Source organism: Penicillium macrosclerotiorum (assembly GCF_028827735.1).
Source record: "Penicillium macrosclerotiorum strain IBT 26536 chromosome Unknown utg000002l_segment0_segment0, whole genome shotgun sequence".
Taxonomy (NCBI): Eukaryota; Fungi; Ascomycota; class Eurotiomycetes; order Eurotiales; family Aspergillaceae; genus Penicillium; species Penicillium macrosclerotiorum.
In genome coordinates, this window is record NW_026643082.1 from 2,927,436 (window position 1) to 2,948,587 (window position 21,152).

Genomic DNA, 21,152 nt, shown 5'->3' on the forward strand with positions numbered 1-21,152 from the left:
AACTGGGGACTCTCGCATGTTTAGGGCGTCTCACGCTCGTAGCAACATAGGTACCCGAGGAACCAAATCTAATCTGACAAGACAACTGGTAAGAGGACTGAACAGACTGAGTTGAGTTCAATTATTCGATCTAGTTAGTAGCTATGACTATTTATTACCCCCAGAGTCTCCCATTGTTTGTTATTATTTCGTGATTCGTTGATTCGTTCAACAGCATTTCAAAGAATATACCGGAATCGGGTAATGCGAGTTTCCAAATCACCCGAAGAGCCGATATCCTGTAGAGACTCTGCTTCTTCCAGTCGTTTGTTCATCTTTACATGAACCAGGCGGGTAATGAAGGCCAATAGTGCGACTAGGAGAGCAATCGCCGCAGTTGCACTTCCCCCAGGAATATACTGAGGACCCGAAGAAGATGGCCACATGTAACTCCCGTAAATTGAAGCAGTATTTCCAATCATGTTGGACAGAGCAATAGCAGCGGACCGTTTTACTAGAGGTCGAGGAAACGAATTCGCAACCCAAGCAATAATGATTTGATATGCAGAAACAGCCCCCATTGGCATTCTGAATATTGAGATTAGCTCTGTGATTTTTCAGAGAGGGGTACCCATGTTGAGTAGCAAGGGACTCACAGAAACATTCCAAAGAATCTTGCACCGATGTTTGTTGTCGCAGTGCAAATAATCCCGCCCACAACGCTGACAAGCATCAAGCAGATGATATGTATGCTGCGATCGTCTGTTTTTCCAGACGTCCAAGTGACCAAGAGCGAGACCAAAAACGTGGCAATCCAGACGGGGGCTGTGATCAAAAGTGTCTCAATATTATTATACCCCAGCGTCTGCACGATGGATGGGAAAAAGTACTGAAACGTCTGGGACAGAAGAGAAGTATGCTGCAGAAAAATGAACAGGTAAATCCTCTTATCGACGAAAACGAGAGTCAATGCTTCCTTGATACTGGCAGAACTAGCATCATCAGCTTCACCTGTATCGCTGATAAGGCGCCACTGTGCATAAGCTTGTTCCTGGGGGTCCAACCACGAGGTTGTCGCAGGGTAGTTTGGCAAGAAAATGCTATGAAATATTAGCCAATTCGGGGCTACGAGTCGCCAAAAAGGTAACATGCAACTCACGCCGCCAGAACGGAAACACCGACTGTGATGCATCCCTCAATTATAAATAGCCAGCGCCACCCAGAAATCCCGTGTGCTCCATTCAAATTACCCAGAACCCCGGCGCCAATCAGGCCACCAAAGGCATTGGCCAGGGAGCTTCCTGCATAGAACCAGGCAATCCTATGACTAAGTTCTTGTCGCGTGTACCAGCTCGACCTGAGTAAAGTGGGGTTATTTAATGTCGACATTCTTTCTCATAGGCAAGTTCGAACTTACATCAGCATAATAGCCCCAGGGAAGAATGGGGCTTCAACAAACCCGAGAAAGAACCGAGAAACCACAAGACCGGAAAAAGACGTGGTGGCTGCTTGACACGCCGAAATGACGCCCCTATGTAGGCTTTTTGAGCAAGAGTCGGGATAATGAGCGATTTTCATCGAACACGACGTACCAAATAGCCATAGCAACGCCCAAAAATCGCGAAGGACGAATGCGTGTCAGAAGCAGATTAGAAGGCAACTGCATGAGAAGATAGCCAACAAACAGGATGCTGGTTGCCAGGTTATAATCTGTGCCCTTCATTCCCAGATCCTTCTCCAGCGAGCCGAGACGGGCCTGGGATAGGTTACTGATACGGCTCGACATTAATATGTGAACTCAATCCAGCTATTGTTTGGCTAGCGGGGATACCCACTTGCGATCCAAGAAATTCAGAAGATACATGAGAATCAGAAATGGGAGAAGATGCAGATCTACTTTGCGTAGAAGAGACTTAGTCATCTTTTGATGCCATTCTGGGCTCTTGGCCACATAGGCTTGATATAGTACATCCTGTTGGAGGTTGAGATCCTTGCTGGGGGTTACTTGGTGCTCAATCTGTTCTGTGGTTGATTTAGCCATGGCGTTGGTAGTGAATGCGACCCTCGAAAATCCATAAAAGGGGGGGGCATATTGCTTTATAGATCCATTTTCCTGACCCTTAACTCGGAGAAGAGCCGAGCCAAGAGGGTGCTTGCGGGGGCGGAGAAGGCGGGGGATGGAGTCGGGGCGAGATAGCCCGAGAAGACCCTGACCCAGCTCCCTACATTAGGAAATTTCATAGCAGAAGCGAACCAAGAAAGACCGAATAAAATGTCATTTATTTTAGAGGTAGGATCATTTCATTGCTAGAAATTAGCACGTAGACACAATGAACTACTGCTGTATGGCATATATATGGTGAGGATGGACATCAGTCCAGTACGACAACGGAGCAGGAACCAGGATGGATTGAGAGCGGGTTGGGGAGCGGGTGCTGGCTCGGAAACAAAACGCTGTCAAAGAACAACACCGAATGGACGGAGTTTTTCCGTTAAATTGCAGAGCTCAGAAGAGGATATTGTGCAACACGATTGATTTTCCTAATTCGATATTACTTCTTTCTGCCAGCAAGCATTCTTTTGTTTAGGGCTTGTGGTCCGTTGATCAGCTACTAGCAGAAAGATCTGTCCCTGCTTCAGAGTTCCGTCCTCACAGCCTCTGGCTCATATATGAGCAGGATGAATGGTCAGGGAAATCAACATCGCAAATATGCCGTGTGGCTTCCAGCGGTGGTTGAAGCTCAGAAGGCTTGGGGGCTCCAGTCAACGGTGAAGGAATGTTACCTCAGCACTGACGCCTGAGGCACCAGTGAAAAACATTATTTCGGCCTGATATACCGGGCGCAAAATTTATGCCTGAGGCAGCAGATGAAATAAACAATGATGTCATAACAGAAACCATAAGCCAATCGCACCGGCACGTCACAGGCCAGATCAGATCGGCGTCGATGACCTCAGATCCGGATGGACAACTTGGGTCTAGCGGCCGTGAGCCAGCCATAGGATCGATAAGATGGCTGTGGGGCATGTAGTCCAATGCATTTCGCCGCAGCCCATCTTTGGGGCTTGATCCGAGCGCAGCCCATGACGATATCAATTTCCGGGGGTGAGAAGGAGGGGTTGCGAGCTGGTGAAGCGGAGTTTGGTCTTTTATAAACGGAGTGCAGCCCAGTGGCTTGTTCCTCCTCTTCTTCCTTTCTACACTTCATCAATTCTCCACCACTCGATACATCAAGACATTTATTTTCACATTCCATCATCTTCTTCAATCATTATGGATAAGCTTTCTGGTCTTGCTTCCAAGATTGGCGGGGGCAGCAGCAGTGGCAGTGGCAGTTCCTCCAACGCAAACACTAGTGGCAAAGAGGACTACATGGACAAGGGTGAGTAATTTCTTACAACCACTGGGATTCTCCATGTTTTGCGCGCCCTTATTTAACTTCTCGGACAGGCCTCGACTCCGTCGAGCGCAAGTTTGGTGGCGGCAAGATCGATCCGGAGAAGATGCGTGGCACCAATGAGAAGATCACCGATACTGTTCGGGAAAAGTTTGAGTCAATGACTGGGTAAGAAACCTCGACAATTTTTTGATGACTTGTGCTGATTCTTCTTTTCTATCTATAGCAAGGAAGTCCCAGAGAAGTTCTCGAATTAGGCTAGATATGGATATGATGCTACTCGCTGCTCATAATGATTGGCATTCATCTGGATTGGATACCGGCTACAGTCAAGTGAAGACATGATGGCAGTCCTAATACCCAAGGTAGACAGTTGTGCACTAGCGAATAATGAAGTGAATGTCCAAACTATTCAAGATATGACATCGATCCTGTACATCCTATGCATGAACCCGACTTTCCTACTCCTAGATCCCACTATATATCAAGTAAAACTTCCTTTCCCGGCCAAATGATCGTTACATCTAGTAGCGCTGCAGAGCAGCTAGAAACCCCCAAGGCCCGAACCCATTCCCTGCCGATTTGTGAACAACATCGTATTGGCACGGCATAGCTGCAGTTGATTGTTAATGCGCTGCTGCATCGCAGTTGCACCGGGTTCCCGGCAGGAGGCGAGAGCACGTTCGAAATATTTCTGCGCGGTTTCATACTCCTTGGCTGCAAAGTGAAGATTACCCAGCATCTCCAGAGATGATTGAGTTTCGGGATTATCCAGACCCCTTCGGCGTTCGACCCAGTTCAGATATCGTACCAACCACGGAATAGCTTCGGATGGTGGGCCAGTGTGGGCTGTAAACTTCATAGCGTCCTGGAGGGTATACATAACGCCAATGCTTCCCACAATATCGATGGTAAGCGGGTGATCGGGTCCCATGGATTCCTCAGAGATAGCGAGTGCCCGCCGAAGAACCTCAGAGGCTTCCATGCTTTGATGTGCACGAGTCAGTCCACGGCCATGTAACGAGAGAGAACGGATGGTAAGAGGATGTCGATCCCCGAGAGCAGCCCGGAGCTCTTCGTAGACAGAAGGAAGCAATTCAAACGCTTGTTGGACCTCCGGAGCAAAAACTGTAATCAGAGCAGCAGATTCGTCGCCGTGATTGTAAATCATATATTCCAGCTGATCTAAAGCCGCGGCAAAGACACGAATATGATTGTCTCCCAGCAACCGTTTGATGGAATTAGTGAGCTTCTCTGCCGTCATTAACGCGCTCTCTCGCCGATTGAGCGAGTTGTATGCCATCCCCAGGCGGCGTCGTGTTTCTAACGTGTCCAAATGATCTTCTCCAATGCTCATTTGCTGACGAGCAAGCACATTGGCAGAGATCGATTCGGCCTCATGATGCTTCCCCTGTTGGCATAGTGTCTCAGCCATGAGACTTTCGGCTTTCAAGGACATCGCATGGCTGTTCCCAAATACCCGGCGTGAACTATCCACCACCCACTGGCACCACTCATTCGCTTTCTGGAGGAAGCTGGATTCCAGCTCGATCTCAGCGAGATTGTATCCAACAGATAAAGTGCTCAAATGATCAGCACCAAGGGTTCGCAAATGTTCCTGAAAAATCTCATATTCAACATTTCGAGCTTCATCCCATTTGGCCCTATTCTTTAACTCTGCGGCCCGAATAGAGCGTGGATCGTTATCGATCGGAGTGAATATGGTCCCTACCACTCTCTCCGCAGGAGCCGGTGGCCTTCCAGGAGGCGAATAGGGCGCGCTACTGTTAGAGTGCATTCGTGGGGGAACCGGGGGCGGCGTTGGCCCGGTTGTTTGATGAGGGGATGGTTGAGGGATAAATCCCTGCTCTGCTAAAAGAGCCTGATCCACCAACTGTTTGATGTTTCCTTTAATGAGCCGGTACATTGGCCCTCGGCTGCCCACCTTGCACATCTGGGAGTGGTCTGCATCGAGTTTCAATTGAGTCTCGCGCAGACCAGACAAACCGAGAACAGCTGACTCTTCGTCAACGACCAGCTATTTGTGTCAGTTGTAAATTAAACCCTATCCACAAATATAGAAGTGACTTACGTGGCTCAAAGATGCCGGCCCAACGCCTCCTAGTAATACTTCCTTTCCCTCGATAAAACTGACAACACGATAGTCTTCTAGTTGATGCCGAAAGCGATCTGTCATTTGTCTTGTGAACAGGGAGTTGTGTTCGAGACAATCGAGTAGGTCATTACTGGCGTGACCCTTTGAGACGAAACGCGCGACACGAGCGGCAATTTTACCCAACTCGACAGCCTTCGCCCCTCGATGGGGCGTTCCAAAGAATACCAGACCAGATGTTGCTGTACGGATTGAGTTGTATTTGGGATCTTCTTTCGCGTTGAGAAGTGCCTGCAGAAAGACTCATCAGTTCAGGCAGATGCCAGGTTAAGTCAACATGCAACAAACCTGTTTAATTACCAAGCCTCCCAAGCTGTGTCCAATGAAAATGATTTTTGGTGGCATAGAGTGCTTTAAAACAAGTCAGAATGCGCAACAGAGTGTGGTACAATTTGCCAACGTACCAGCTGTGGCCCCCGCTCCATATCCAGCAGGTTCAGCAGTGTATTGGCATGGTCCTTGATACTAGCTGTCGACATAGTCTGAGGATTGGTTATGTTGGAGTTATAGCCGTAGACAAAGACTCGAGAGTAGGGAAGGTCCTCTGCGAGGAAGTCTCGAGGCCAAAACTTCCCATTGGCATGAGTCCATGTTTCGAACGGATGGTCGTTGCGACCGCGGGGATTGAGACCGTGAACAAAAACGAAGCTACCCAGAATCTGTGTGAGCTCAAAGAGTGCCCTTTATTGATGGGATCTGATAATACGTACTCGACCTTGTGGGACTCTCGAGGAGTATAGACCTCTTGCAAAAACGGAAACTCATGCTCGGCCGAGTCCTAGATGTACGATGAGACTTCGAGTCAAATTACTGGAGGAGGATATTTCCCTACCATTTTGATCCTTTATATTAGATTAAAGACGGACAGTTTCTTCGCCCAAAGAAATAGTTGAAGATGAGAAATGTTTCTATTGTCTGCAGGTGAGGCTACACACTGTGTCTCGCTTGCTGATACCAAATACGAGATGGCACTCCATGTGACATCCCGTCTGACAAACACTTGGCATTACAACTGGCGGATATTAACTGGGCTGTTAGCCAATAACCTGCATCTATATTGGTCGGTAGGAATTGCTCTGGATCTCGGCTGAGGGATTTGCGATCATCGGTTGGTCGACAATCCTACATGGGTGGCGGCCCGGCGACGACCCTGCATAATTCTCAAACTCTGACAGAATTGGTAGAAATGAGATAAATGAGGGTTTGATTTGGACCAGGGTCTATTCATTGTTATCATGCTGTATGTTGGGCGCCATCGCCATCGCCATCCTCATTCTTGATAGTTAGGTTTTGTAAGCATGGGGCGTAAAATAGGGTTCCTTTCCAAGCGCCAACTGCTGTTCGAGATACCACCAAGGCCCACAGTAACACAACAACAGCACTGAGAATCTGTAAAAACAGGCTTCGATTAGTAACCAGCCAAGAATGTTCATAGTAATCAAGAATCAACGCACCGTCCCGAAAACCTTGAAGAACATTAGATCTAGCTCCTTTCCCAGCTCCATCGTGTTTGCCGCATATACTCCCAAGGGGAAGGTAAAACCCCACCATCCCATGTTGAAAGGAAAAGGTGAACTGTACAAGATCGTCGCAAGTGCAAATACAAGCCAGATCAACCCAAAGCTCCACATGAGGAGGGAGATGAAGACCCCCAGGACGTAAGCCATCGATCCCGCGATCGGATCTAAAACGTTCGAATTCTGTAAAAGTTCCCGGGCCACTTTTCCAATATAGATGATGCTTAATCAAGAATACAATGTAAGTAAAATTTTTGGGTGTTTATCAAGCTGAAGATCGGATCTTACCCGAAGCCACCAAATCCAAGAGGACCCAATGGTAGAAAACAGCTTACGATGGCCTCCCGCGGAGGAAGCTTATGAACTGCAAGGCGTTGATAATAGATCACCAACACGAAGATTGCCAACGGTGTTCCCATTCCCCAAAGAACGAATGAAACAAGGAGAGTTCCCATCGCATGCTGCTTATTTTGCAGGATATGGGCAACCTCGGCGCCTGTACCAGCCGCAACGATGGTTGCAGCAATGGGAAGGAGCTGCAGAGCAGTGATGCGATCCAGTGATGTTATGTAGCGCTGAGAAATTCTGTTTCAATTACGTATGAGACAATTGTTTGAACTTGAGGCGAAGCGATACTGACAGAATGAAGGACAGAGACATGGTCACTGAGGCTGCAGCGACAACGTCTACCATCCATAATGCCCATGCAACGGACGTGGCCCATGTTCCCCATCGTGGAACACAGATGAAGACCCACATTTCGATCAGCGTGGCAAACCCCATCGGCAATGTAGCCAGAAAAAGTGAATTAGTGGGATCCTGAATCATAACTCGCCAGATTTCCGGATACAAAGTGTATCGCAGAACCGAGGTGACAAATGCCAGGAAGAAAATGACGACATTGAGCAGGAAGAAGACAATCGATAGATAGTAGAGAACGGGAGTATGGAAAGGCACCGAGTTCATTAGCACTGCAACAATGCCGGTGCCCATTGTAACTGCAAACCATCTGCCCTGCCATCTTAGTGGAATGTTCATGCATGTGTGTAGTTGCGGGGAGAGAACGCGTACGATGGGCTGAAATTGCGGACCACTCGTCGCCAGCCAGTATTATACTTCGCAGGGCCTTTAGCCTTAGCTCTTTCGGTCTTTGCCATTCTCTAATCAGCCGTCTAATGGAAAGAGGAGCATTCAAAGGGAGTTGCGCGGAACCACAAGTACCGGCTGGCGATCGCTGTTGTTTGCCTGAGTCAGCCTCGGCCGAGTGCGACCGGATGACGCCGCTGGCGTATATAGTGAATTTTGGCGCTCAAGACCCAGAAAAGCATCGCTTTTCGGCTTTCAATATTTTAACTAAAATATTTAACTATGATTAGTGACCAATAGGGAGTACAGAAGGATAACTAAAAGAAGTAAGCTTTATAATGACCCAGTGCTGCTGGCAAGGAATCGTCCCTTACTATCCGAATCTTTATCCCCGACAAGCTTGGTGTCTCCCAAAGCGAGCTCGCAGATCAGGGCAGGCAACTGGGTGAGGGTTTTCATGAGAGTAGACTCGTCCTTCATACCCAAGTTTCCCCATGAGATTGATTTACTTTGATTGCATATCACTTCGCCAAATTAATCGGTTATTGTGATCGGGCAGTAAAAGGATTGTCGAGACATTACGTCTGGAATTGGGCCAAAAAGGTTATTATCACAAGTAATGAAGACTTGAAGCGAAGATTGAGAACGTTTACAAGAAAAGGCCGATCAATTTAAAATAATAGTATCAAATCAGTGTATGTTCTTGCTCAGAAAGTCTTCCTGAGCCCCATCAGAATTTTAACGCCAGATATGACCACATTCCTATAAAATTCAGACTTCACCATATTTACCATGCGCCAACAATACCAGCAATGGGAATATCAATGCCAGTTGTATATGAGCTTGCATCACTTAGCAGGTAGACGTAGGCACCACCAAGCTCTCTGGGATCGGCCAAACGTGGCATACCGCCATAGTATTGCATCTTCAAATCCCAATCGGGGGATTTCTCGACATAGTAGGTCATGGCTGTTCGAACGAAGCCCGGTGAAATGCTGTTGACCCGGATACCGTGCTTGCTCCACTCCATGGCAAGAGTGTGACACATGTTGCGAACTAAACGGAAGATCAAAGAGAAAGGTCAGATCACGCCCATTATTTTAATTCACAGGGAACGCTTTCATCATTACTTACCGGCAGCCTTGGTCGCACCGTAGGGTGCCGAGGGGGCAGCCTAAGTCAAGGACCAGATGTGAGCATTCAGTTCAAAAAGCAGCCAGTGAAGACCAAACTTACCCTGTTAGGCCGATAGGAGGTCATGCTGGATGTCATGACGATCGAACCCTTGATACCGAGCTCAATGAATTTGCGAGCAGCAATCTGAGCGCAGAAGTAGGCACCGAATACCTAAGACGGCACATGAGCTATGTGACATTAACCAAGTCATACGGGAAACATACATTGAGATTGAACAATTTCTCTAACTCGGGTCGTTCAAACTGGAGGGCGGGTTGGTGTTTTGTCATTCCGGCATTGGCCACCAAGCCATCGATTCGACCCGTCTCCTCTACTACCTGATTGACGGCCTTCTCAATACTTTCTTCTGAGGTAACGTCTGTCTGAATGTAGCGCAAGTTGGAGAAACGCTTCTGTAAAGCCTCAAAATCCTCGCCCGGCTCCATCAGATCGAAAGAGTAAACCACTTTTGCAGCATTCGCTAAGCAGACCTCGGCGATACCAAGCCCAATTCCACGGTTGGCACCCGTGATGACAACCACCTTCTGCGCCAGCGTGATTTGCCAGCTGAAATCACCGGCTGGCATCGTGGTGCGGTAGGAAGCAGAGCCCTCAGACTTGAGGTCGTCCGATGCGCCATTCTCTATAGCAACGGGAGGCATTTTGGGATGATCAGGCGAAGCGGAAAATCTTGAGGAATGAAGTGATAAATGAGAGAAACGAGAAAATCGCGTACCATAAGCCCGTTCTAGAAATATATACAGCCCCAGCTAAAAGTTTGGCATTACCTCAACAATCCCCGCACCATCACGGCCCCTCCAAGCCCCTCTCCTCCCTTGGATGCTCCTCCACACTGATCCCTGCTTTTCGCAAGAAGACATAGAGGCGACGTAGTTGGTCCTCGACCCGAGGGCTCGTGCCGAGGTCGTTGGCAGTCACGTGGAATATAATTGTATTTGAATTTCAACCAGAGAATGAGACGGAACGCTAACGCATCCATGCTTACTTCAATTTGGCTCCCGGGACACAGAAGGTCTGACGAACACCCGCGGAATGCGGGGATTTACGCATTTAAGCGGACCGGTATGTCATTGTATTACGACTCTCAACACGCGGTTCCCCTTTTACCACCTCCCTTGCTGCCACCTGCCGAGGACTCGTATTGCTATCTCGAGAGACACTGTGTCGTCATCCCTCATGCCTCGTATCGAAGCTATCAATCTACAGCCAGTGGGGCTCCTGAATTGATTCCGGGGATGTGGATATCAACCCCAGGTTCAAACCGGCTCTCGGCTTCGGACCATCCTGTGGAATGATCGATTGCTCTACTGAACTTTCCGTCATAGCCCAAATCATAGAAACGGCTGGGCGGCGGGAAGTTCAAGGGAGTTGCGAGAGCATAAATATCCTTGGTTAGAAGTCAGGAAATGCTCGAGTTAAACTTGGCCTCTATCTGTTCTCGAAATGCCAGGACTATCAGCTATGGATTCTACCGACATCGAGAGCCAGGCAAAGGCCGGCATATCTTCCCAAGAGATTGAACATGCCAGTCTTCAGGAGACACCCTCGTTCTCAGCCGAAGAAGAAAAGGCCTTGGTCAAGAAGGTTGATCTTACCCTACTACCAACGATCTGGATCATGTATCTGCTTTCGTACTTGGATCGCACGAAGTAAGCGATCTCCCTCTACTTGTTCGTGAATTAATGAGGCTTATCACAAACTCACAGTATTGGGAATGCGAAGATTTCTGGAATGCAGGAAGATCTCAATCTGAGTTCCGGGCAGTATTCTATTGCCCTGGTTGTGTTCTTTGTAGGATATGTGGTTTTTGAAGTTCCTAGCAAGTAAGTCCACCTATGCTAACTCTTATGAGAGTCTATCCTCTGACTGTATAACTGTATAGTCTCATACTTGTTCGCACACGGCCGTCGCTCTTCCTCCCAGGAATCATGATCCTATGGGGTACTCTAACTTGCGTAATGGCTGTTATCAAGGATTTCAAGCATCTCGTGGCCCTTCGAGTCATTATCGGATGCGTTGAGGCAGGTTTTGCACCTGGTGTGCTGCTTGTACTGTCCTCGTGGTACAAGCGCACCGAACAATCCAAAAGATTCGGTGTGTATATCTCAGCAGCTATTCTTTCGGGGGCGTTCGGAGGATTGCTGGCAGCTGTCATTGTGGATAATCTCGAGGGTGTTCATGGGATCCGAGGGTGGAGGTGGCTGTTCATTGTCGAGGGTGCCGCGACTATTGGATTCGCTTTGATATCCCTCTTCATCCTACCCGACTTCCCTGCCACTTCTAGACGACTATCTGAACGTGAGAAGAGGGTTGCTGTCGATCGCCTGGCTACGGAAAACGTCACTGCGGTTACCAGTGATAGTGAGCGGTTGAGTAACATCCAAGCCATCAAGGTATCGGTCAAGGATTGGCGCACCTGGGTGTTTGTAATAGGATATATGGTAGGTGCAGTGTATCTACTTTTTGCCGCTCCTTCTGAAAATGGATCACTTACTATTTATCTCACGACTGCAGGTCATTGTCGGCTCTAGTACCTTGACCTATTTCTACCCGACCCTCGTCAAGGGGCTCTTTGGTGATGCCTCCACCGAAAAAGTCAATTTCTTAACAATCCCAATCTACGGCGTAGCATTTGTCTGCACCGCCATCACGGCTTATTTCAGTGACAAAATTCCAGGTTGGAGAGGATTAGTGATCGCTGTTTGGCTAGCTTTCTCTCTGATATGCTCAATAACCGTTTGCGCGGTCTATAACTTCACCGCGAGGTATGTTTTACTGGTCTTGATGGCGGCTGGTCTTTGGGCCACGAATGGAGGCACTCTAGCTTATGCCTCCTCTGCCTTCGCTGGGATGCATCCCCAGGCCCGAGGCGTTAGCTTGGCCTTAGTGAATGCTTTGGGAAATTTGGCTCAAATATATGGATCGGTACGCACTTTTTCATTCAACTTGCAAGAATATAGGCTGATCGACATACAGTATTTATTCCCTGACTCTGATAGTCCGAAGTACATCATGGGATTTTCGGTCATCTCCACAATGCTGGCATTGGGAGTCATTGTATTTGGCGCTTTGCATGTCTGGTTCCGTCGCCATGCAAAGTCGCTGATGAATAAGTAATCATTTGGCGAGCATCGCCGGGTTTGAATATGTATACTTGTTCACCTAGATATTATGCTTCATTGAACAACAACTCATGGGATCACCTGTTATAAGCTTGCCTTGGTCTGTAAACAATAAAATTCTCAGTACATGTTTATTCAAATGTGCCAAAATATAGGCTAGGCAAATCAGGTGTACGACTAGCAAGTGGATTTCCTTTTTCATTATAGCTATTTTCCATCGAATGCTCGACTTCGAAATGGGGATACGCATCAAGTATGGCAACTCCATGATCGATGTTCTATATAGATAAAGCAGAAGTTCCATGACCATTCACTCATGATTAAAGCAAACTGATTTCGTTTAAAGTAATTCAAGTTTTTACTTGGTCACTGCTACCCAAAATATCCATCCATCTCTTCATCTCATTTGTCAAGATCTCAATACCCGTTCTCATCAAGTCGGTCAAGGGACGGGTGGCGTTCGCTCTAAGATTAGCATGCCAAGGGTCCAGAACCAATTTATTCACGTTGAACTTCGTGACTCCTGCCTGAATACAGGCCCGGGCTAGGTCTGGGGAAAAGTCATTGGTGCCGTGCAGAACGAGTCGAACGCGACCGTTCATCGCCTTGAAAATCCCCTGTAGTCTGATTTACTCTGCTATCAGTGAGATGAAAGACAGGAAGCGCTGCACAGTGTACGCACCGGCTGAAGTCAAGCTGGGGCCCTTTGGCATCATAATCTCCATGGATGTTTCCAACGCTTGGTGCAAGAAAGTCGACGCCGACAGAAATGAATTCCTCTACATCTTCGGGGTTTGTCAAAATTCCTAGGCTCGTTAGACTCGATAATCTCGAATTAAGAAGGCTGCATCCTCATATGTTCGATATACCTTCAAGGTCGCCTGTATCCATGATTCCATCCTCACCACCCTCGATACGGCCGGTCTCGGCTTCTACTGAAATGCCCCGTGCATGACAAAAATTACGCAAGATTCGGGTCTTTTCCAAATTTTCTTTTTTTTCATAATGACTCATGTCGACCATGATTGAGTCAAATGGGAGGTTCTCGGCCACATATTTAATCTGATCATAATCCTGCGCGTGATCTAGATGAACCGAAATGGGAACAGATGCACTTTTCGCAGCAGCGGCAGCGGCAAAAATTAATGAAGGGGTTTGCTTGAGGGCTGAAGGAAATAACTGGAGGATCAGAGGAGAACGCCGTTGTTCCGCCGCTCGAACAAACGCAGTGATGTGTTCGACATTGTATCTGAGATCTGTCAATTCTTGCTCTAGGCATGGGACTGTTTCAGGTTGAAAGGTTTCATACTACTTACACAATTGCAGCCAGAACTCCATATCCGCCCTTCTCGGCCGCGGTCAAGATTTGACATGACCGGTTGCTATCTTGCCAGTTCATTTTGAAGTAACAAAGGATCAAATCATTCTGCGACAGGATCTATGCGTATGCCTTGAGGTTTTATGCATGATAGATGCAGGTCTAGCTTGCCTACTGCGGGGAAGGCCGTCCACACTGGCAATTTCATCATTGTTTCCTGTCTCGTGCCGGGGCACGCTCGGCTGTATCTTGGTATTTCCCCGCTGGCCCCACAAATGACCGTCCGAAAGCCTTCCCAGTGGCTCCTTCTTCGAGATTGTGGGTCATGGGGACGGACGTCAACCGAAGCACCTCGTTGCGATCATTGCTTTCCATTTTTCAGTCGTTGTCCTCGGGTGCGAGCCTGACTTGCGCCATGCAAAAGGTAAAGGGGGCTTTGCGCCATAAACGAAAGTCTCGAAGTCGAGGGCTTCGCGCTACAACTGGTTGGTTCGTGCTCTGGCGCCTGTGCCCCGGATTTGGGAGGGTTTTCGGGCTAGAGCCTCATGGATCGAGACTGACGTTTCGATGGTTACGATAGTATCATCTGCAAGCAACGCCACGTGAAATGCGACGAGGTCGGATCTTCTCAAGTAGCAATAGCTATCAGGCTCTGTGAGAATGATATCTAATCAAATATTTAGGCTCGGCCTCAATGTGGCCCTTGTACCAAAGGCCAGCGTCCCTGTGTCTATGCACCTTCAACCGCACCAGCTAGGCGACATCCTAGGCTGGCTAATTCTTCCAATCCGACAGTAAACGAGCGAAGCTCACCGCAGCAGTTCCATCAACCATTACAGGATTTAGTCGATGCTTATGACCATGAGAAAACCTCCCAAGAAGAAAATTTGCTCTCTCGTGGACCCCATGCAGCCCTTCCGCCGATCGTGACGATTGCATCTGCGGAAACTCTTTCAGTAACATCGATTCCTCCTACATCCCATTCACCCTATAGCCATGTCCCTTCTCCAGGAACGGATAGCTCGGTTTCAACCAGAGCGGCACCTTTGAGCTGGTTCGAGCTCTTAGCCACCGATGCTGCGAACGCTGACGACCGATTTTTATTGTCGCCACCACACCAATTCACCCGTAATCATCCAAGCTATGGGGGAGAGGACCCCCGAAATAGCTCAAATCTACGACCCCGAACACTCAGAGAACGTGAAAGTTTCTATGCGGCGGCTTTTTCTCGCGATCCTGAACTTGAGCGCCGACTGGCGCCGCGTGCCATGGAGACGGAATCAGTCGTATCTGATGACCCGGCTTCCTGGAGCACAGTCTCTTCAATCTCTCTGTCGGATTTTGAACACCGACTCTTTCACCATTTTGTACGAGACTTGAGTCAGTGGCTTGACTTTTACGATCCAACCAGACAATTTGGATCTGTAGTTCCCCATCTAGCTCTTAGAAACGTTGGTCTGATGAGGGCGCTGCTTGCTCTCTCCGCTCGACATATGTCCATAGAGGCCGAAAGATCCGCATCCATACCTCACTCCTCGGTTGAAGAAGGGAGATCATCGGGATCACCTGGGAATGCACAGGAATCATCGTGCGCGATCAATCGCAACCTGGCGGTTCAATATTATTACGAAACGCTGCATTATTTGAATCAGGCGATGCAACATCCCTCATATGCTCGCAGCAATGAAGTCATTGCAACTTCCATTCTTATCAGTACCTATGAAATGATTGATGGCTCAAATCAAGATTGGGAGAGGCATCTGAAGGGTGTTTTCTGGATTCAGAGGTTTCAAGACAATGATGGAGAGTCTGGGGGATTACGGCAAGCTGTATGGTGGGCATGGCTTCGGCAAGACGTTTGGGTTGCTATGCGTGAAAAACGACGTGTCTTCAGCTTTTGGCAACCGAAGAAGCCTTTGTCAGCCTTGACGCCTTCTGAACTTGCGACTCGTGCCACTTACCTTCTCGCACAGTGTGTCAACTATTCTTCTCAGGAGGAGCAAGAGACTACGGATATCTCACGTCGCCTTGAAAGGGGTAGCGAATTGCTTTTCATGCTTCAGGAGTGGTATGATTGTCTGCCAACAGAGTACAATTCTCTTCCGACAAGCTCAAAAGTCGACATCTTCCCTCCGATCTGGGTTCATCCATCTCATTACGCTGCGGCATTGCAGGTACATAGCCTTGCTCGTATCTTGGTGATCCTTCATCGACCATCCTCAGGAGGATTGCAGGACTACAGAGCAGCCCAAAAGCTTTTAACATTGTCGGTCAATATTATATGTGGAATCGCTCGCACTATCGACAAGAATGATGATGCAGCAAGTCTTGTTTCCATCCATTGTCTATTTGGAGGTATGTGCATGCACACCGACTGCCAATCAACTAGGTGCAAGAAGTTAACAACATATTATAGCTGGAATGTGTGTTTACACTCCCAATGAGCGATTGGCCTTGCTGGATCTTCTTGATTCTTGCCAGCAAGCTGTTCGGTGGCCATTGACATCTCTGAGAAAAGAACTCGAGCTGGAATATGGAAAGGATGAATTTGCCAATCTCGCAAAATGATAATATGAAATGCGTCAAGGCCCTGCAATAATTCATCTCTTTGTCCACAAAACACTCTATACCAATTTTCAAAGCCAAACATCTATATTTTGATCAGTTTAACGAGAATATTTACGGAGTCATCATTAGATTCTTTACTCCAAGATAGCCACTAAGGTGACATCAATCTGCTGATTCTCCTGTAAGATATGCTCCCAAGTCCGACGCAGTGGACAAGTTCGGACCTGCGCTGACTAAATGTCAAGCCGGCGAACGTCGCGCTTAATGGCTATCGAAAAAACGCGAACGCCACTTTCAAAATGGAGAAATACTATTTATTCACTTATATCGCCATATGAGACAGGACTGAAAAGAGTTGTCAAAATAATCAGTAAATCAGCCTTACACTACTGGCCACCCAGTAGAGAAGCTGATCGCATTCCACCCAAATAGCTTCTGACTATCGGCGTAGCCAACTGTTGTATCAACATAGTGGTAGTAAAGCACTGGACCATAAGTAGGATCGGTATAAACTCCCCTGTATATGTCGTTAGATCATGAAGCACAGATTGCGTATCGTTATATGTGAATCACATACTGTCCACCCGGGCCATAGACTGTTCCATGGCTTTCTAAAACAACTGTACCTCCTCCAGAAGTGCAAGCTGTACCACTTTTGTCGACCTTGAGATAACTTGACATTAGAATCTATTCGGAAAGGTTGACCAGTTTCAACTTACAAATCCGCTCGTCGGTGATGTTGATCGGCAGACTCTGATCTTGTATTCTTCTCCGCTTGCGGGCATCGAACTATCATACCCACAGCAGATACCTGAAGAAAAGAACAAGTAGTAGTAGCTGCCATACTTATACATGAAAGATCCCTCCTCAGCATGAGAGCCAGTCGAGTTATAGGCTAAATTATATGAGGAAGAGGACACTTTCGTCGCAGCAGAATTCATCGGAGCCTGATAAATATCGTGCCAGAAGGATCCGAAATTCATATAGTAAGTTCCATCGACATCAATCAAATTGCCATCGATGGCGTTGTAAGGCTTCGCCGACGTTGATGCAATGCCAGTAGAACCATGATCGGTCCATGAATTGAGTGCCATAGTCTCAGACGTTGCAAGTCCAATGGCCGAAGATTGGGACCCGAAAGTCGACACGGAATAGTAGAGATAGTAGAGGTCGTCCACAATGTGGACGTCGGGAGCCTACCATGCGAAGTGTATTGTCAGTTTACAGCGATAATTCTGTTATTTTCAACTGAATGGGTATCATTTCGAAGACTGTAAATCAAGTTTCGTCCGTCATGCTTACATACCCAAAGGTCATCGTTGCCGTCAAGATCAATGGAAGAGCCATCAGGAAGCACGGATCCGATTGTTGTCCATGGCCCCGCGATAGAGGATGCGCTAGCATATGAGATCTTATTTCCAGTGGAAAATCGGAAATAAGTACTGTCCGACGATCGTTGTATTAACGCCGGGTCATGGACGTTGCAAGCGCCCGAACAGCTGCCGGGATTTGCATATCCGTGAACTAGAGCAGCAAAAAGTGCCGAAGGGATAGCAAGCTTACGAAAAGCCATGGCAAGACTGTAGATTAAAGGGCAACTCAGTGATTTATACGTGATGTTCAAAGGGATACCATCCTTTTATATAGATTTCTGACCCCTGAATATCTTACAAAAATGTGGAAATAGTTTCACGAGTATCCATTCGTGGAAATGGGACAGTCTCATAGGCGGGACACGGGTGGGATGCCTTAGCATAAAGAGTCCCCCAAATATCCAAGGAAAGAAAAGAAAAGGGATAAAAGCCTTGTGGGGTTTTACTCCCGTGAAAAATGAAATTTCAAAGGGGTGTAGAAACATGTGGGTGGATGGGTGGAGATGGATGAAACATGGCCAAAGCAAGCCGCCGACTGGTGGGAGATTTGATAGACTCCGGGGTACGCCATTCAAGTATTTGCAGAGATCAGAATGCGGGGGAGTTTCTTCAGTCGGCTAATAGGAATATACAACCGCACAAATCGCATTTTCCATGACTCATTTACCGTCTAGTGTTCAAGAAAATATTTTTAACCGACTCCTTGAACGAAGTCGTGCCTAAAACAGTTCATACCGCCGTACCTCGGCCCCACAAAGATGAACCGTCACAGCAAGCCAGCCATCACCCTTGTGAGCGCTTCATCCGAAGCCTGAAACGCATCAAGAACACCAGACATCCGTCCATTTTCCAAGTGAGACATTCCGAAATCTACACCCGTCGTCAACTCTGCATCTGCGCCAGGGTCGAAATAAAGACCACCCGCAATCTCAAAAAAACTACTCAAATCTTCACAACCGTTCGATTCTGCTTCCACGGCAGTTCCAGGTGATCGTGGCCAGGATATTCCAGATGATGTCTGCGGTGTATTGATGTCAGATGGATGATACAGACCGGGCATGCCTTGATTGGGTGGGGATTCTGTGCTCGAAGATAGCGGAGTTGCGCCCCATAAACTTCCTGCTGCAAGAGACGGTGGTAAAGGTGGCTTGGAAGGAACCCCGGGATTTCTCCGGGAATCTGCAATTCGTTTTGGCGCTCTATGGCGCTTTGTTGGAGATTGTGCGCCCTGCTCATTTCGCCATCGCACATTTAGTTGGATTCGCTTCAGACTGTAAATGATCTTCTGAAGGCGCCGAGAGGTGCGGGCCCTAGTTGCCGAGCGACGAACCATATCGATTGCAGAATAAAACTCCGGTCGACAAGTATGGCTATACCGCGCAGGAGCATGTAGCACTGCCAAGAACAAGGCAGCAAGAGCAGATATCAAGAAGTAATTGAAGGGCTCTGGTCGCTGGAAGTATATGTTTGAAACGCGACTGAAATAGTCCAGCATATGGATTGTGCTTTTTGCAGTCTCGACGGCAACAGAAGCTCCAGAGGGATCCTCGGCAATTCGCTCACTGCTTAGAAGGTTTTGTCGATAGACGAGGATTCGAAGCTGATTGGCTTGGAGCGCCAGTAACACTTGAAGCATCATGACACGATCAGTCTGTTCCGACCCTGCTGGCGATCGCCAGTTTGGGTCGAAACGTAGTTCGCGGGGGATAGATCGTACCCATTGCTGCACCTGCGCATCTAGAAGCGCACATCCTTCTGAAATCGCTTCTCGCGACCGATTCGGCCATCCAACAACGAGTCCCCAAATTTTTGTACCTAGCCGAGCATAAGAAATCATACAAGTAAGATAAGGCGAGGAGTGACCGGGCTCTGGTAAGTTGGTGTCCATATCCGAGTCCTGAATAGCAAATGGTAGGCCGGTTCCGAATGACCACTTGCGGTCCAAAACATAAATGCACCAGAATAGCCGACTGGCCCACATCAATTCCAGTGCGCCTGGGAATACCCCGCCGGCTTTTTCCCATGTTTCTTGGCAGTGTAGGCCAAGCTCCATACTTCCTCGGGCTGCCATACCCGTGAGCCGCCAAGCAATCACTTCATCATCACGATAGGAGTGAAAAATGGACTACAGATATGACTGTCAGATAGTACCCCAAGGAACATTCGTCTTCCAATAAAACTTACTAGTAAGGTGAGAATAAGAATTTCCTTCATATCCACTTGAGCGATTTTGAGTCGGCTGGCAAATCGGTCCTCGACATTATCTGCCAGGCGAGCTGCAAGCTCACTCCGCCCGTGAGATTCGACTAAAAGAGCCGTTGCTAGTAGAATACTTAGCACCTGGATGTCTCGTGCATGAAACCAGTCCTGATCAGACAATGTGGGCACAGCACTAGCTGATTGACCACTGCTAGAAGTAGTTGAGTGAAAGAATTCGGCACTGTAAGCGCGCACGCTAGCCAGATCGACACAAGGATACATTATTCCAACTGTATCTTCGTACACCTGCAGCAGTCGTAGAACCTCCTCCAGTCCTAGATGTCTTAATGAATCATCAGTTTCTAGCGTACCCACTTTCCTCGCCGGAGGGAGGCTTTGAGCAGCTGTCGACTGATTGAGATCCCTATCGTCCTCATCCACCCCGAGTTCGGTCTCAACGTCTGATTCGTGTGACAGGTGTTTGTATGGTTGACTCAGACCAAATTCAGCGCTAGTGGGTCCGATGTAGGAAGGCGAGTTTGGCGCATTCAAAATTCGGTGTAGCCCTGCACCGGCTGAAGATGTCACTGCCTTAGGCGAAGAGACAGGGGTGACCTTTTCCACTTTACGCAACCGTGCGGAAAGAACCTCAACTTCCTTCCGTAGTGTCTCGATCTGGTGATGAACAGTGTCAAACCGAGTATCCACCCTGTTCGAAATTAGTAAATGTAACAAGAGATTGGCGCGGAAAACGCGGGGAAACAAGAGCTGGGTCCCAAACGCGGAATGCCTTCGGAACCGGGAAGCGATGCCTCATACCCGTCATCCTCGACTTCCTTAGTCTCAATTTCGATTTCAAGAGTTTGTGGACTTGGTGCAGAAGGACGTTGAGAGTTATAGATACATGATATTTGTTTCCGTACACATCGTGCACATGTGTCATCCCCGCTGCATTTGAGCTTGCGTCGTTTGCATTCGTTGCTAGAAAGATCAGCGAAGCCACAGAAAGGAAATGAAGACAGGATCACGATTGTGAGTCGAAACATACCAAGCGACAGCGGTATATTTTGCCCTCTTCCGTCGTTGTGTGGAAATATTGTTCTCTGGTCTTGGGTGGTCTGAGTCCATTTCCATCCCCGGATGGGAACCGTCAAGCGCACTGTGAGCGAAGAGCGACAGTAAGTGTCGGAAGTTGAAGCTCGGAAGTTTTAGATGTGGCTCG

The 21,152-nt window shown here is 48.0% G+C and overlaps 9 protein-coding genes across 9 annotated transcripts; 3 read left to right on the forward strand and 6 right to left on the reverse strand.

The window, feature by feature from the left end:
- Positions 1-233: 233 nt before the first annotated feature.
- On the reverse strand, positions 234-2,020 carry N7462_002191 (putative MFS transporter; the record flags this gene model as incomplete). Its single annotated transcript, XM_057073917.1, has 6 exons — positions 234-567; positions 636-1,079; positions 1,139-1,336; positions 1,397-1,510; positions 1,572-1,748; positions 1,815-2,020. Coding segments are annotated over 6 exons (1,473 nt in total), but the record flags the coding sequence as incomplete, so codon positions are not given.
- A 1,233-nt stretch (positions 2,021-3,253) lies between these two features.
- On the forward strand, positions 3,254-3,634 carry N7462_002192 (uncharacterized protein; the record flags this gene model as incomplete). Its single annotated transcript, XM_057073918.1, has 3 exons — positions 3,254-3,362; positions 3,431-3,545; positions 3,604-3,634. The coding sequence occupies 3 exons, from the start codon at positions 3,254-3,256 to the stop codon at positions 3,632-3,634; spliced, it is 255 nt and encodes an 84-aa protein (XP_056937559.1).
- A 287-nt stretch (positions 3,635-3,921) lies between these two features.
- Positions 3,922-8,105, reverse strand: N7462_002193 (LipA and NB-ARC domain protein; the record flags this gene model as incomplete). Its single annotated transcript, XM_057073919.1, has 8 exons — positions 3,922-5,415; positions 5,470-5,781; positions 5,839-5,901; positions 5,955-6,198; positions 6,261-6,328; positions 7,005-7,290; positions 7,356-7,652; positions 7,708-8,105. The coding sequence occupies 8 exons, from the start codon at positions 8,103-8,105 to the stop codon at positions 3,922-3,924; spliced, it is 3,162 nt and encodes a 1,053-aa protein (XP_056937560.1).
- Positions 8,106-8,940: 835 nt separating this feature from the next.
- N7462_002194 (uncharacterized protein) lies at positions 8,941-9,991 on the reverse strand (the record flags this gene model as incomplete). Its single annotated transcript, XM_057073920.1, has 4 exons — positions 8,941-9,209; positions 9,288-9,327; positions 9,390-9,500; positions 9,554-9,991. The coding sequence occupies 4 exons, from the start codon at positions 9,989-9,991 to the stop codon at positions 8,941-8,943; spliced, it is 858 nt and encodes a 285-aa protein (XP_056937561.1).
- An 820-nt stretch (positions 9,992-10,811) lies between these two features.
- Positions 10,812-12,467, forward strand: N7462_002195 (uncharacterized protein; the record flags this gene model as incomplete). Its single annotated transcript, XM_057073921.1, has 5 exons — positions 10,812-10,999; positions 11,057-11,173; positions 11,233-11,791; positions 11,865-12,275; positions 12,327-12,467. 5 exons carry the CDS (start codon positions 10,812-10,814, stop codon positions 12,465-12,467), a joined length of 1,416 nt encoding a protein of 471 aa, XP_056937562.1.
- A 355-nt stretch (positions 12,468-12,822) lies between these two features.
- On the reverse strand, positions 12,823-13,871 carry N7462_002196 (class II fructose-bisphosphate aldolase; the record flags this gene model as incomplete). Its single annotated transcript, XM_057073922.1, has 4 exons — positions 12,823-13,096; positions 13,155-13,278; positions 13,342-13,721; positions 13,789-13,871. 4 exons carry the CDS (start codon positions 13,869-13,871, stop codon positions 12,823-12,825), a joined length of 861 nt encoding a protein of 286 aa, XP_056937563.1.
- Positions 13,872-14,933: 1,062 nt separating this feature from the next.
- N7462_002197 (uncharacterized protein) lies at positions 14,934-16,358 on the forward strand (the record flags this gene model as incomplete). The annotated part of the gene is made up of 3 exons (XM_057073923.1): positions 14,934-15,157; positions 15,202-16,145; positions 16,207-16,358. The coding sequence occupies 3 exons, from the start codon at positions 14,934-14,936 to the stop codon at positions 16,356-16,358; spliced, it is 1,320 nt and encodes a 439-aa protein (XP_056937564.1).
- A 381-nt stretch (positions 16,359-16,739) lies between these two features.
- On the reverse strand, positions 16,740-17,931 carry abnA (putative extracellular endo-1,5-alpha-L-arabinase; the record flags this gene model as incomplete). Its single annotated transcript, XM_057073924.1, has 4 exons — positions 16,740-16,875; positions 16,936-17,021; positions 17,078-17,554; positions 17,665-17,931. 4 exons carry the CDS (start codon positions 17,929-17,931, stop codon positions 16,740-16,742), a joined length of 966 nt encoding a protein of 321 aa, XP_056937565.1.
- A 566-nt stretch (positions 17,932-18,497) lies between these two features.
- On the reverse strand, positions 18,498-21,058 carry N7462_002199 (transcription factor domain-containing protein; the record flags this gene model as incomplete). Its single annotated transcript, XM_057073925.1, has 3 exons — positions 18,498-19,856; positions 19,916-20,639; positions 20,979-21,058. The coding sequence occupies 3 exons, from the start codon at positions 21,056-21,058 to the stop codon at positions 18,498-18,500; spliced, it is 2,163 nt and encodes a 720-aa protein (XP_056937566.1).
- Between the last annotated feature and the right edge of the window lie 94 nt (positions 21,059-21,152).